Source organism: Dipodomys spectabilis, unplaced genomic scaffold, assembly GCF_019054845.1.
Source record: "Dipodomys spectabilis isolate Male_0828 unplaced genomic scaffold, ASM1905484v1 ptg000173l, whole genome shotgun sequence".
Classification (NCBI taxonomy): domain Eukaryota; kingdom Metazoa; phylum Chordata; class Mammalia; order Rodentia; family Heteromyidae; genus Dipodomys; species Dipodomys spectabilis.
The window spans coordinates 10,909,672-10,922,081 of NW_024870850.1; the positions used below are offsets into that span (position 1 = coordinate 10,909,672).

Sequence of the window (12,410 nt, forward strand, 5' to 3'; positions counted from 1 at the left end):
CCCCCCCCTTCTGTGGCTCTTTTCACTTGACTGAATTTCCCGTGGGGTCTCGTGCTTTTGTCCCATCTGGCCTCCTCAGACTTTGCTCCTCCTGCCTGTGGCTTCCTGTGTACCGGGACTCCAGGTGTGACCCGCCACAGCTTGCTCCTCAGTTGGACTGGGCTCTCAGGAACTCTTTGTCTCGGCAAACCTTGACCCTCAGTCCTGACTTTTGCCTCCCAAGTAGCTGGGATTACAGGCGTGTGCCACCTTGCCCAGCCTTTTTCCTTTGTCCCTGGAGCCCTGCCACTTCTTTCTTTCTTTCTTTTGGTCAGTCGTGGGGCTTGAACTCTGGGCCTGGGCGCTGTCCCTGCGCTCTTCAGCTTAAGGCCAGTGCTCTACCGCTTAAGCCACAGCGCCACTTCCGGTTTTCTAGTGGTTTATTGGAGATAGGAGTCTCATGGACTTTCCTGCCTGGGCTGGCTTTGAACCGCGATCCTCAGATCTCAGCCTCCTGAGTAGCTAGGATGACAGGCGTGCGCCACCAGAGCCCGGCCAGCCCCACCCCTTCTGAGGGTGTCACTGTTCACCTGATCATCTCTCTTCTCTTCTCAGAATATGCCGAGTTTTTGCACTGCAAGTCCAAAAAGTTTACAGACTTTGATGAAGTTCGGCAGGAAATCGAAGCAGAGACAGACAGGGTCACGGGGACCAACAAAGGCATCTCCCCAGTGCCCATCAACCTGCGTGTCTACTCGCCACATGGTAGGCAGCACAGAGGGGAGCCACGGGCTGTGGGAGAGGGGGAAGGCGGCGCTGTGCTAAACTCTGTTAGGATCTGTCTACTCACAAAGCGTAGATGTCCACGGGCTTTTCTTCCCATGTGCATGGCTCTAAGGAAAACACAGGCCACTCAGGCCATGGGGAGTGGTGGACAATCAGCAAGACCCCATCTCAGTCAGTAAGCTGGGCATAATGGGATGGGCCTGCAATCCCAGCTTCAATGGGAGGATTGAGATCAAGCCTGGCTGTGGACACATATTATGAGACTCTGTCTGAGAGTTAAAGCAAAAGATGGGCTAGGGGCAAGGCGTAAGTGGTAGAGTGCCTGCCTAGTGAGTACAAGCTCCTGAAATGCCAAGAGAAACCAGAACTTTTTTTAAGAAGAAGGCATGCCAAGCCAGGCGTTGGTGGCTCACGCCTGTCATCCTAGCTACTCAGGAGGCTGAGATCTGAGGATCAAGGTTCAAAGCCAGCATGGACGGGAAACTTAGTAAGATTTGTTTTTCTGTCAGTCGTGGGGCTTGAACTCAGGGCTTGGATTCTACCCCTGAACTCTTTCATTTAGGGCTAGTGCTCTACCACTTTGAGCCACAGCTTCACTTCTGTTTTTTTGGTGGTTAATTAGAGTTAAGTCTCATGGACTATCCTGTCTGGGAAAGTCTTTGAACTGAAATCAGGTCTCAGCCCCTGGAGTAGCCTGGATTACAGGCATGAGCCACCAGTGCCCAGATCTCCAATACACTACTCAGAAAAAGCCAGAAGTGGTACTGTGGCCCAAGTAGTAGCATGCTAGCCACGAGCAAAGAAGCTCAGGGACAGCACCTCGGCCCTGAGTTCAAGCCCTGGACTGGCACAAAAAATAAAAATAAAAGACGGCATGCCAGTGGGCACGTTCAGTGACATCCTGAACTCTGACCCCTTCCCCTCTGATTTCCCACCCAGTGTTGAACCTGACCCTCATTGACCTCCCGGGCATCACCAAGGTGCCAGTGGGGGACCAGCCCCCCGACATTGAATACCAGATCAGGGAAATGATCCTGCAGTTCATCAGCCGGGAGAGCAGCCTGATCCTCGCCGTCACGCCTGCCAACATGGACCTGGCCAACTCTGATGCCCTGAAGCTGGCCAAGGAGGTGGACCCCCAAGGTGACCGCCCAGCCCCCACACCGCCACTCCCCTTCCAGCTCCTGCACCCGTGATTCTAACTCCCTAGCGTCCTCGTTGGCACATGCTTGTTTCAGGAAGAGGGCAGTGCCTGTGGGCGTCCCCTGGTTCTTCCTGTGTATGTGGCACTGAGGAATTGAACCCAGGGCTTTATGCATGCTAGACAAGCACTCTGCCACGGAGCCACCTTCCCATCCCCCCCACCGTTGTTCACAAACACCACTGCACTCACAGTGCCGGCTCACAAGGAGAGGCCAGGGAAGTGGAGCATCCCAGCCATGTTAGTTAGCCTTCTGCTGCTATAACAAATCACACAGACAACCAGCTTAGAAATGAGAAAGGATCCTCTTGGCTCACCAATTTGAGCTTCTATCCTTTGATTGGTTGACCTCATTGCTTTTGGGCAGAGCCCATGGTGTTGCCAAAGCATCTATCATCCCCTTCTCTTACCTCGCCCCCTCCCCAATGACCTAAAGACCTCCCAGTAGGCCCCACCTCTTAAAGGGCCATCACACCTTCTAGCACCATTCTGATGATTAATGGATGAGCATTTGAGAGGCATTTAAGATACCAACTATAGCACCAGCCCTTCCCCCCCCCCCCCCCCCCCGAGCCTCTCTGGGAGTCCAGACCCCATTTCTAGGAGCTACTTGAACCTTCCTTACAGGTTGGTCTCTCTCTGTCAGAACATAATGAATCTCAGTTTACTACAGAAGCTAGGTTGGTAAAGGGTGAGTTAATCAGAGCCAGCCGGGGGCAGTGATATTCGGGGGCAGTGGGGACTTGTGGCGCCCAGGCCAAGCCTGTGTGGTGTCAGACTCTTCAAATAGCCATCGATCCATGAATGTTAATTAAGTAGGAGCTAGACCCAGTTTTGGCCTCTGGACATCCAGCAGCGTACAAAATCGACCTGCCAGGGAGAACATAGCGCCCTTGGATTAGAACCAGGGATGGGTGTCGTGGGGCTGCCGGGAAGGCTCAGGGCCCAGCGAAAGGAGAAAGGTTTAAAAAAGAGGCAAGAGGGCTGGGAAGGTGGCTCCGTGGTAGAGTGCTTGCCTCGCACGCATGAGGCCCTGGGTTCGATTCCTCAGCACCACATACACAGAAAAGGCTGGAAGTGGTAATGTGGCTCAAGCAGTAGAGCACTAGCCTTGAGCTGAAAAGCTCAGGGGCAGCGCCCAGGCCTAGAGTTCAAGCCCATGACCAACCAAAAAAAAAAAAAAAGAGGCGCCGGGTGCTGGTTGCTCATGCTCAGGTGGCTGAGATCTGAGGGTCATGTTTCAAAGTCAGCCTGGGCAGGAAAGCCCATGAGACTCCTATCTCCAATAAACCACCAGAAAACTGGTAGTGGCGCTGTGGCTCAAGTGGTAGAGTGCTCGCCTTGAGCTGAAGAGCTGAGGGACAGCGCCTAGGCCCAGAGTTCAAGCCCCACAACCGACAAAAAAAAAAGGCAAGAGCTGGGGGTGTGGCTCAGAGGTAAAGAACCTGCCCAGCAAGCCTCGTACTTAAAAACAAAATCATCCACCTGGCCATGCCATGTCCCCAGAGCATGGGACAGTGACAGGAGCAATTGGACCCCAAATGGCTTAAAATCACCAGCCTAGGTTCCTTCCTCATGATGCCCTCTGACCTCTGCTCTCCTTTCAGGCCTGCGGACCATTGGAGTCATCACCAAGCTGGACCTCATGGACGAGGGAACCGATGCCAGGGACGTCCTGGAGAACAAGCTGCTCCCCTTAAGAAGAGGTGTGGCAGGGCTGGGGGCGGGGCTAGAGGGCTGAGTGTGCACGCGCATGCATGTGTGCATACGTGTGTGTCTGTACTAGGGGGAAAAAACTCCAGGCCTGGCACTTTCTAGACAGGTGCTCTGCCATATGAGCCATATCTCCCATCTTTTTTTGACAGTCCTGGGGCTAGAAGTCAAGGCCTGGGCACTGTTCCTGAGCTGCTTTTGCTAGAGGCCAGCACTCTACCACTTGAGCCACAGCACCACTTCCGCCCTTTTCTGTCTATGTGGTACTGAGGAATGGAACTCAGGACTTCATGCCTGCTAGGCAAGCACTCTACCACTGAGCCACCTTCCCAGCCCCGTTTTGGTATTTAAACAGAGTCTCCTGCATTTGCCCTATGTGGCCTGGATCACTGTCCCTCCTCAGCCTTCCCAGTGCTGGGACCATGGGCTGATCTACGTGCCTGACTGTAGTGGGTCATGAGATCTGTAAAGATGACACCATAGCTGGGTGACAGTGGCTCCCGCCTGTCATCCTAGCTACTCAGGAGGCTGAGATCTGAGGATCATGGTCCAAAGCCAGCCTCGGCAGGAAAGGCTATAGGACTCTTCAGTAAACCACTCAATAAACCAGAAGTGGCTCTGTGGCTCAAGTGGTAGTGCTCGCCTTGATCTGAAGAGCTGGGGGACAGCGCCCAGGCCCAGAGTTCACACCCCACTACCGACAAAAAAAAAATAGCTACTTAAGATTTCTTGAGGGCTTCTTACCAGCCAAGAAATGTTTTGCTTTGTTTTTTCCGCTTGACATTTTTGCTTGAGGCTGGTGTTCTACCACTTCAGCTACACACACCTCCAGTCTTCCCTTTGTTTTTTGTTTTTTACTGGTCCTAGGGGCCTGGGCATTGTCCATGAGCTTTTTGCTCAAGGATAGCACTCTACCACCGGAACTACAGCTTCACTTTCCACTTCTTTTTTTTTGTTGTTGTTGTTGTTGTTGGTTGCGGGGCCTGAACTCTGGGCCTGGGTGCTGTCCCTAAGCTCTTCAGCTCAAGGCGAGCGCTCTACCACTTGAGCCATAGTGCCACTTCCAGCTTTTTCTGCTTATATGGAGCTGAGGAATCAATCCCAGGGCCTCATGCATGCAAGGCAAGCGCTCTACCACTGAGCCACCTTCCCAGCTCCTTTAAAAAAAACAAAAATTGGAAATAAGATCTCAGGAATTTCCTGTCTGGGCTGGCTTTGGCTTTGACCTTAAATCCTCAATTCTCAGCCTCCTGAGAAGCTGGGATTACAGGCATGAGCCACTGGACACCTGACTTTTTTTTTTTTTTCCAGTGCTAGGGATGGCGCCCAGGGCCTCGCCCGTGCTAGGACAGTGCCTGAGCACTGGACTGCACCCACCTCCCGTACCTGCACCCCACCTCCCGTACCTATCTTTGAAGCTCAGCTCTTTGACCTGCCCCACAGGCTGGGTGTGCTCTCTGCCTCCTCCAAGCTTGTGTGTTGTGTTTCCTGCCTGTCTTGTCTCCCGTGTATATCCTTCATTTGTTAGCACTATTCTCTGAGATCCAGGCCCCAGCGGCCCTCCTGGCACAGCCCTGTCCTGACTCTCTCTTCCTAGGCTACATCGGCGTGGTGAACCGCAGCCAGAAAGACATCGAGGGCAAGAAGGACATCCGTGCGGCCCTCGCGGCCGAGAGGAAGTTCTTCCTCTCCCACCCCGCTTACCGGCACATGGCCGACCGCATGGGCACTCCGCACCTGCAGAAGACCCTGAATCAGGTAAGCTGAGGATGTGGGGGTCGTCATGGGCCACGGTGCCGGCTGCCCACAGCACAACCACCTTCGAGCCGCACGCCCCGGCCTAGAGCAGCATTTTGCTTTAGCAAAAATAGATCCGGCCTACAGTTACTACTCTTAGAATGCCCTCATTTAATTCAGAGGAATAGTGTCTACTCCGTGGCTACCATTGTCAGCGTGGCTATCAAGATCACCATTATTTTCATTGGCATTGTAATTATCTAATCACATGCTCGGAAAGTGTGTACCCACAGTTCCTGGGGCTGGCAACCTGAGGGAAGGGCACCCGGACTGACTGGGTTCCTGGCTGCACTCATTAGCTTAAGGGTTAGGGAGGGAGGCCCAGCCCAGCCTCTGAGCGTAGGCTCCTGACCCTGCGGTTCCAAGCCTCCTTCCTCTTGTCCATCAATGGAGAATGGGGACTGCCCTCACTTCTTAGGGTTCACGTCCCAAGCCAGCACACAGCCTGCCCACCACATGAAAGGCTACTTGAGCCACATAGACACTTGATTGTTTCCCTGTTACTCCTTAGATAGGAAAACACCTGTGTGCAGAATCTTGTGCTCAGTATTGCAAAAATAACTAGGCAGATAAAGAAGTAGATAAATAATGGAGCTGGGCAATAGTGGCTCAGGCCTGTCATGCTGGCTACTCAGGAGGCTGAGAGCTGAGGGTCATGGTTCAAAGCCAGCCTGGGCAGAAAAGTCTGTGAGACGCTTATCTCCAAGAAACTACTCAGAAAAAGATGCAAGTGGCGCTGTGGCTCAAGTGGTAGAGCGCTCGCCTTGAGCGCAGAGAGGCTCAGGGGCAGTGCTTAGGCCCAGAGCTCAAGCCCCGGGGTCAGGGGAAAAAAATTAAAATAAACAAGTAAATAAACAATGTAAAAGGTAAATATGTTTCCGAAAGATGCACAGTACTAGGCCCCTGTTACTCCTTTCCTCCCTCCTTCCCTCCATTGCTTGATTTTCTTTCTGTCTTCCCTCTCCCCCTCACAGATCCCCTTCCCCACCCCACTGGCTTTGCTCTGCTCAGCAGGATCGTGGGGAGCCCCGAAGCCTGCAGTGAAAGCCCTCCGGCCTCCTCTTCTCCTCCCTCCCCTTCCTCCTTTCCCCTTTCTCAGAGCTAACATACTGTTCTGTGTCTGGGTTTTCCACCAGTAGCAGTATATTTGGGGGGCCCACCCCTGTCCTTTGGATGCATCCCTACCTCTCTTTAAAGACAATGGCCAAGGAAAAAATTCATGGAGTTCCAACCCAGAGCAAAGGAGCTGGGGATGCAGCTCAGCAGCAGAGCGCATGCCTGGCCTGCGGGAAGCCCCTGGGCTCCCATCCCGAGCACTGAAAATAGAAAATCAAATTGTAGGGCTGGGAAAGTGGCTCAGTGGTAGAGCGCTCGCCTACCATTCATGAAGCCCTGGGTTCTGTTCTTCAGCACCACATATACAGAAAAAGCCGGAAGTGGCACTGTGGCTAGCCTTGTGCAAAAGAAGCTCAGGGACAGTGCCCAGGCCCTGAGTTCAAGCCTCAGGACTGGCAAAAAAAAAGAAAAGAAAACTGTACCAATAAAAGCCAGAAGGGGCCAGGTTCCAGGGGCCGGTGGCTCACACCTGAAATCCTAGCTACTCAGGAGGCTGAGATCTGAGGATTGAGGTTCAAAGCAATCCCAGGCAGGAAAGTCTGTGAGACTCTATCTCCAGTGAACCACCAGAAAACTGGAAGTGGTGCTGTGGCTCAAGTGGTAGAGCGCTAACGCTTGAGCAAAAGAAGCTCAGGAACAGCACCCAAGCCCAGAGATCAAGCCCCATTACCAACCAAAAAAAAAAAAAAAACCAGAAGAGGAGCTTCAAAGCGGGGGAGCTGGGGTGGGGGGGGGGGCTGCAGGGGTCCCCTGCCAGCTCCGTTCCATACTCCAGCCTCCCACGGCTCCCCTGTTCCTCTTTTCTTCTATCTGGATCCTGATGCGAATCCTGCCACTGAAGCTACACCCTCACTCCTGCCCTCCCTGTCCTTCGTGGAAAGGTGCCCCGCAGATGGTGGCCCCATCAAGGGCCTCGGGCTGCCTGGGGCCTGCGAGTAGGTGTCCCCGTGAAGTGTCTCCCCCTGACCTGCAGCCGCCACCGCCCCCCTTCCCCCGCCCTACACAGCCTTGTGGGTCCCTGCTGTGGCCTGTCTAGAGCTGGATGTTTTTGCCTCCGCCCAAGGCGTGGGCTGTGCCAGGGTGAGGGGTGGCATCGGAAGGCGTCTGGCCCCACTGGGCCTCATGGTGCCCTCGCTGATCGCCCATCCTGTGCCCTGCAGCAACTGACCAACCACATCCGGGAGTCACTGCCATCCCTGCGCAGCAAACTGCAGAGCCAGCTGCTGTCCCTGGAGAAGGAGGTGGAGGAGTACAAGAACTTCCGGCCTGATGACCCCACGCGCAAAACCAAAGCCCTGTTGCAGTATGTGTTCCCTTCCCACCCCCAGCCCGGCCCCTGGCGTGCCGGCCAGGCCCAGGTCCATCCCGTCACTTGCTCAGTCCCGAGCATCTCAGTCATGGCGGTGCAGGGGACGGCGGTCCGTGGAGTTGGAGGAAACGAGGAGCAAATGAAAGTCAGGCAGGGTGTCCTACCCTGTCATCCCAGCCACTCAGAAGTCTGAGGCAGGGAGAAGTACTCAAATCCAGGAATGTAAAGCCTGCCCTGGGCCACACAGAAAGACCCTAACTGGAAAGGAGAAAAGGGCAGGTGCCAGTGGAGCATACCTGTAATGCTAGCTACTGAGGAGGCTGAGATCTGAGGTTCACCCAGACAGATAAATCCGAGAGACTCTTATCTCCACCAAAAAGCCAAAATAGAGGTGTGGCTCAAGTGGTAGAGCACCAGCCTTGAGTGAAAAAGCTGAAGGACAGCACCCAGGCTCTGAGTTCAAACCCCAGTACACACAACACACCCCAACAATGGACAACACCATGACATTGGGTTTGGGTGTGAAGTGTCATCAGCAGCTCTGTTACTTTGTTTCCTTGGAGATTCTTGAGGTAAGGCTGCATGCATTGACTCGATGAACTCTAGAAGCATCGTGTCATGGGATGGACTCTGCCCATCTGCCCATTTTGCAGATAAGGAAACCGAGGCCAAGAGGGGGTAGCCACAGCCCATGGTGACTGGAGAACCCTCCTGACCTGGCAGGGGGAGGAGGCAGGGTTTGGGGAAGGGTGGAGGGGGCTGCCTTCACACCCTACCATCTGCCAAAGCAGCTGGAGCCTCAGGACAGGCGACGGAGCGGTGACCCCTGCAGGCCATCCACAAAGTCAGACTGATAATTGATCCCCTCAGACCCAGTGATGGCATAATCGAATAGGCTGCGAGTGTGTGCCGGCAGCGCTTGCGGGGTTCGTTCTGTCACGTTCCTGTCATTCTACAGCCATGTGCCCCCTCCTTTGACTGTGGGTGTCTTTGTTTGTTTTTGTGGCACTCCTAAACTTTTTTTATTATTGTTGTTTTTGTAGGTTGTGGGGCTTGAACTCTGGGCCTGGGCGCCGTCCCTGAGCTTTGCAGCTCAAGGCGAGAGCTCTACCACTTGAGCCACAGCGCCACTTCCGGTTTTCTGGTCGTTAATTGGAGCTAAGGGTCTCAGGGACTTTCCTGCCCGGGCTGGCTTTGAACCGCAATCCTCAGATCTCAGCCTCCTGAGTAGCTAGGATGACAAACGTGAGCCACTGGCGCCCAGCCTAAGCTCTTCTTTTTTGGCTCAAGGCTTGCACTCTACCACTTGAGTCACAGCTCCACTTTCAGCTTAATTTTTGGTGATTCTTCGGAGATAAGTCTCACGGACTTTCCTGCCCAGACTGACTTCAAACCACGATCCTCAGATCTGAGCCTTCTGAGTTAGCTAGGATTTCAGGCATAAGCACCAGCACCCAGCTTGACAATGGCCTTGCCTGTCCTAGGATGGTCCAGCAGTTTGGCGTGGACTTTGAGAAGCGGATCGAGGGCTCGGGAGACCAGGTGGACACGTTGGAGCTGTCGGGAGGCGCCCGCATCAATCGCATCTTCCATGAGCGCTTTCCCTTTGAGCTGGTCAAGGTGGGTGCTGCTCTGGGCTGCTAGCCGCTGGCCACCTCCCTCCCAGCCTGGGCCTGGGGTGGTTGGGTTGGAACATGGCGGGGGGGTGAGAGGTCCCCATTAGCTTTCTTCTCAGAGAGGGCAGCTGCAAGGCTTCAGACAGTATAGGTCAAAAGTTAGCCTGGTAGCCGGGTGCTGGTGACTCACGCTTGTACTGCCAGCTACTCAGGAGGCTGAGATCTGTGAGGATTGCAGTTCAAAGCCAGCACTGGCAGGAAAGTCCATGAGACTCTGATCTCCAATAAACCACTAGAAAACCGTAAGTGACACTGTGTGTCAAGCCTGTAATATGAGCTCAGGAGGCTAAGCTATGAGGATCACAAGTAGAAGCCAGCCCAGGCAGGAAAGTCCATCGGACTCATCTCTTATTAACTATCAGAAAACTAGAAATGGCGCTATGGCTCAAAGTAGTATACTAGCCTTGAGCTGAAGAGCTCAGGGACAGCGCCCAGGCCCTGAGTTCAAGCCCTACAACTGATTAAAAAAAAAAAAAAAAATCAAGGCCTAGGTTTGGTGCTCACTGTATTCACTGAACATGCGCCAGGCCTTGGGTTCTATCTCCAGTCTCACAAAAAATAACAACAGAGCCAAGCACCTGTGGCTCACACCTCTAATCCTAGCTACTCTGGAGGCTGAGATATGAGGATCACAGTTCAAAGCCAGCCCAGGCAGGAAGGCCATGAGACTCTTAGCATCAATAAACCACTCAGAAAATGGGAAGAGGTTCTGTGGCTCAAGTGGTAGAGCGCTAGCCTTGAGCTGAAGAGCTGAGGGACAGCGCCCAGGCCCAGAGTTCAAGCCTCACAAGCTAAATAAATGAATAACAAAAATGCACTGCAACTGATGGGTGATAGGAGTGTGGTTACCACCCTGAAACGGCAGGATACAAGGACACATAGTTTCCTTTTGATTACCAAAGAGTGGGATACACACTTTTGATTCCCAAACTGTGGGTGACATATACCCACAACTAAGTAATTTATGCTCACTTTTATTCAAAAGAAAAAAAAAATATATATATATATATATATATACATATATACATTCTTTTTTTTTTTGGTCGGTCGTGGGGCCTGAACTTGGCCTGGGCGCTGTCCCTCAGCTTTTCAGTCAAGTCTAGCACTCTGCCACTTGAGCCACTGCACCAATTCCTGTTTTTTCTGCTAATGTGCTGAGGAATCAAACCCAAAAATAATTTTTTTTTTTTTTGCCAGTACTGGACCTTGAACCCTGGCACTGAGCACTGTCCCAAACCTTATTTTGCCCAAGGCTAGTGCATTTCAAGCTTTTTCTGTGATTAATTAGAAATAAGAGTCACAGACTTTTCTGGCTGTGCTAGCTTTGAACCTCAATCCTCAAATCTCAGTCTGCTGACAGGCTTGAGCCACCATTGCTCTGCTACAGAAATAATTCTGAGGGCTGCGAATATGGCTGAGTGGTAGAGTGCTTGCCTAGCATGCATGAAGCCCTGGGTTCGATTACTCAGTACCACATACACAGAAAAGGCCAGATGTAGTGCTGTGGCTCAAGTAGTCGAAAGAGAGAGAGAATTCTGAAAAGATGCATGGGGGATACTAAGAGGCTTTGAATTAGAATTAGAAGCTGGGATCCATCTTCTGCCTGATGAACCTACCTTGTGGGACCCCTGCACCTCCTGTTTGCGGCCTGCCTCAGGAACCCTGTGTGTGCCCCTTCTGTCTTCTCAGATGGAGTTTGACGAAAAAGATCTGAGACGGGAGATCAGCTATGCCATTAAGAACATTCATGGTGTCAGGCAAGTTCTATGGGGAGCACCCCTTCCTCTCAAGCCAGTTGGGATCCCCAAATCTTAAGCCCACCCCTCCAAGTCTTGAGGCCTTCAGAGAGCTCTGGGGGTGATTGTCATAGCTTTCAGCCTGTGTGGGTGTGATGCTGGGTGTTGAGGGCGCGGGGCGGGGGGGAGGCGGGAGGTCCCAGGCCTTGAGGTTTGCCTTTTGGCCACCCCAGTAAATATACCTAGGAAGTTTGCCGTGGATTTGTCCGCGGGCGATGGGGCAGAGCAAAGTGCCCTTGAGTCCCCTTCTTATTCCCGCTTCACCGCCGGGGTCCACCTGGGACCTCCCCAGCCAGTCAGGTGTCCAGCCCCAAGGGTTAGCAGGGTCTGGCCCTGAGGGGTGGGGAGGGCATCAGTGGTCGCTGACCTGGCTTTGTCTCTCTCTGACTTACCTCCCTGCCCGCTGGGTTGGGGCGATTTTTAGGACGGGGCTCTTCACGCCCGACTTGGCGTTCGAGGCCATTGTGAAAAAGCAAGTGGTGAAGCTGAAAGAGCCCTGTCTCAAATGCGTCGACCTGGTTATCCAGGAGCTAATCAATACCGTTAGGCAGTGTACCAGTAAGGTATCGCACCTGGACGGCACCCACAGCGGCTTGGTACCACGTCCCAGGGCCTCTCTGTGCTCCTGGGAGTCCCCTGGGGCACCCCAGCTCCTAGAGCTGGCCAGACAGGTGGACAGTGGGACAGGCCTCCTGGGACCTGATACCAAGCCTGGCATGTGTTCTGCTGGAATTGGGCTTGTAGCTTTCGCTGCCTTCTGGGAAGCATAGAGGATCCCTCCCCATCACCCACCCCTTTCTACCAGCCCAACCTTCCTAGCCATCACCCCCTTTTTTGGGGCAAAATGCCCGGCAGCTTCTGGCTTCTTTAGAGCTGGCCCCTTCTCTGTCCCCCCAGTGCCGGCACGATTTGGATGCCAGCAGTGTAATGAATGCTCGCTGACCACCGCTGGGCAAAACTATCTGAGCTCCCAAATAGCCTGGCCAGCCTGTCTTCCTGTCACCCAGGGGCCCTGCCCGGGAGGGAGGGCCTGGTCC

The 12,410-nt window shown here is 53.5% G+C and overlaps 1 protein-coding gene across 10 annotated transcripts in view; it reads left to right on the forward strand.

Annotated features, from left to right (window-relative positions):
* Positions 1-12,410, forward strand: part of Dnm2 (dynamin 2) — a 69,530-nt gene that overhangs the window by 33,175 nt on the left and 23,945 nt on the right. For 5 of the 10 annotated variants that reach the window (XM_042693890.1, XM_042693886.1, XM_042693888.1 and 2 more), the window contains exons 3-10: positions 595-744; positions 1,705-1,908; positions 3,574-3,672; positions 5,277-5,437; positions 7,753-7,895; positions 9,386-9,521; positions 11,267-11,334; positions 11,798-11,936. In XM_042693890.1, coding sequence (XP_042549824.1) covers positions 595-744; positions 1,705-1,908; positions 3,574-3,672; positions 5,277-5,437; positions 7,753-7,895; positions 9,386-9,521; positions 11,267-11,334; positions 11,798-11,936 — 1,100 coding nt within the window. The remainder of the gene's footprint in view (positions 1-594; positions 745-1,704; positions 1,909-3,573; positions 3,673-5,276; positions 5,438-7,752; positions 7,896-9,385; positions 9,522-11,266; positions 11,335-11,797; positions 11,937-12,410) is intronic. The other 5 variants (XM_042693891.1, XM_042693887.1, XM_042693889.1 and 2 more) reach the window with 1 other exon arrangement.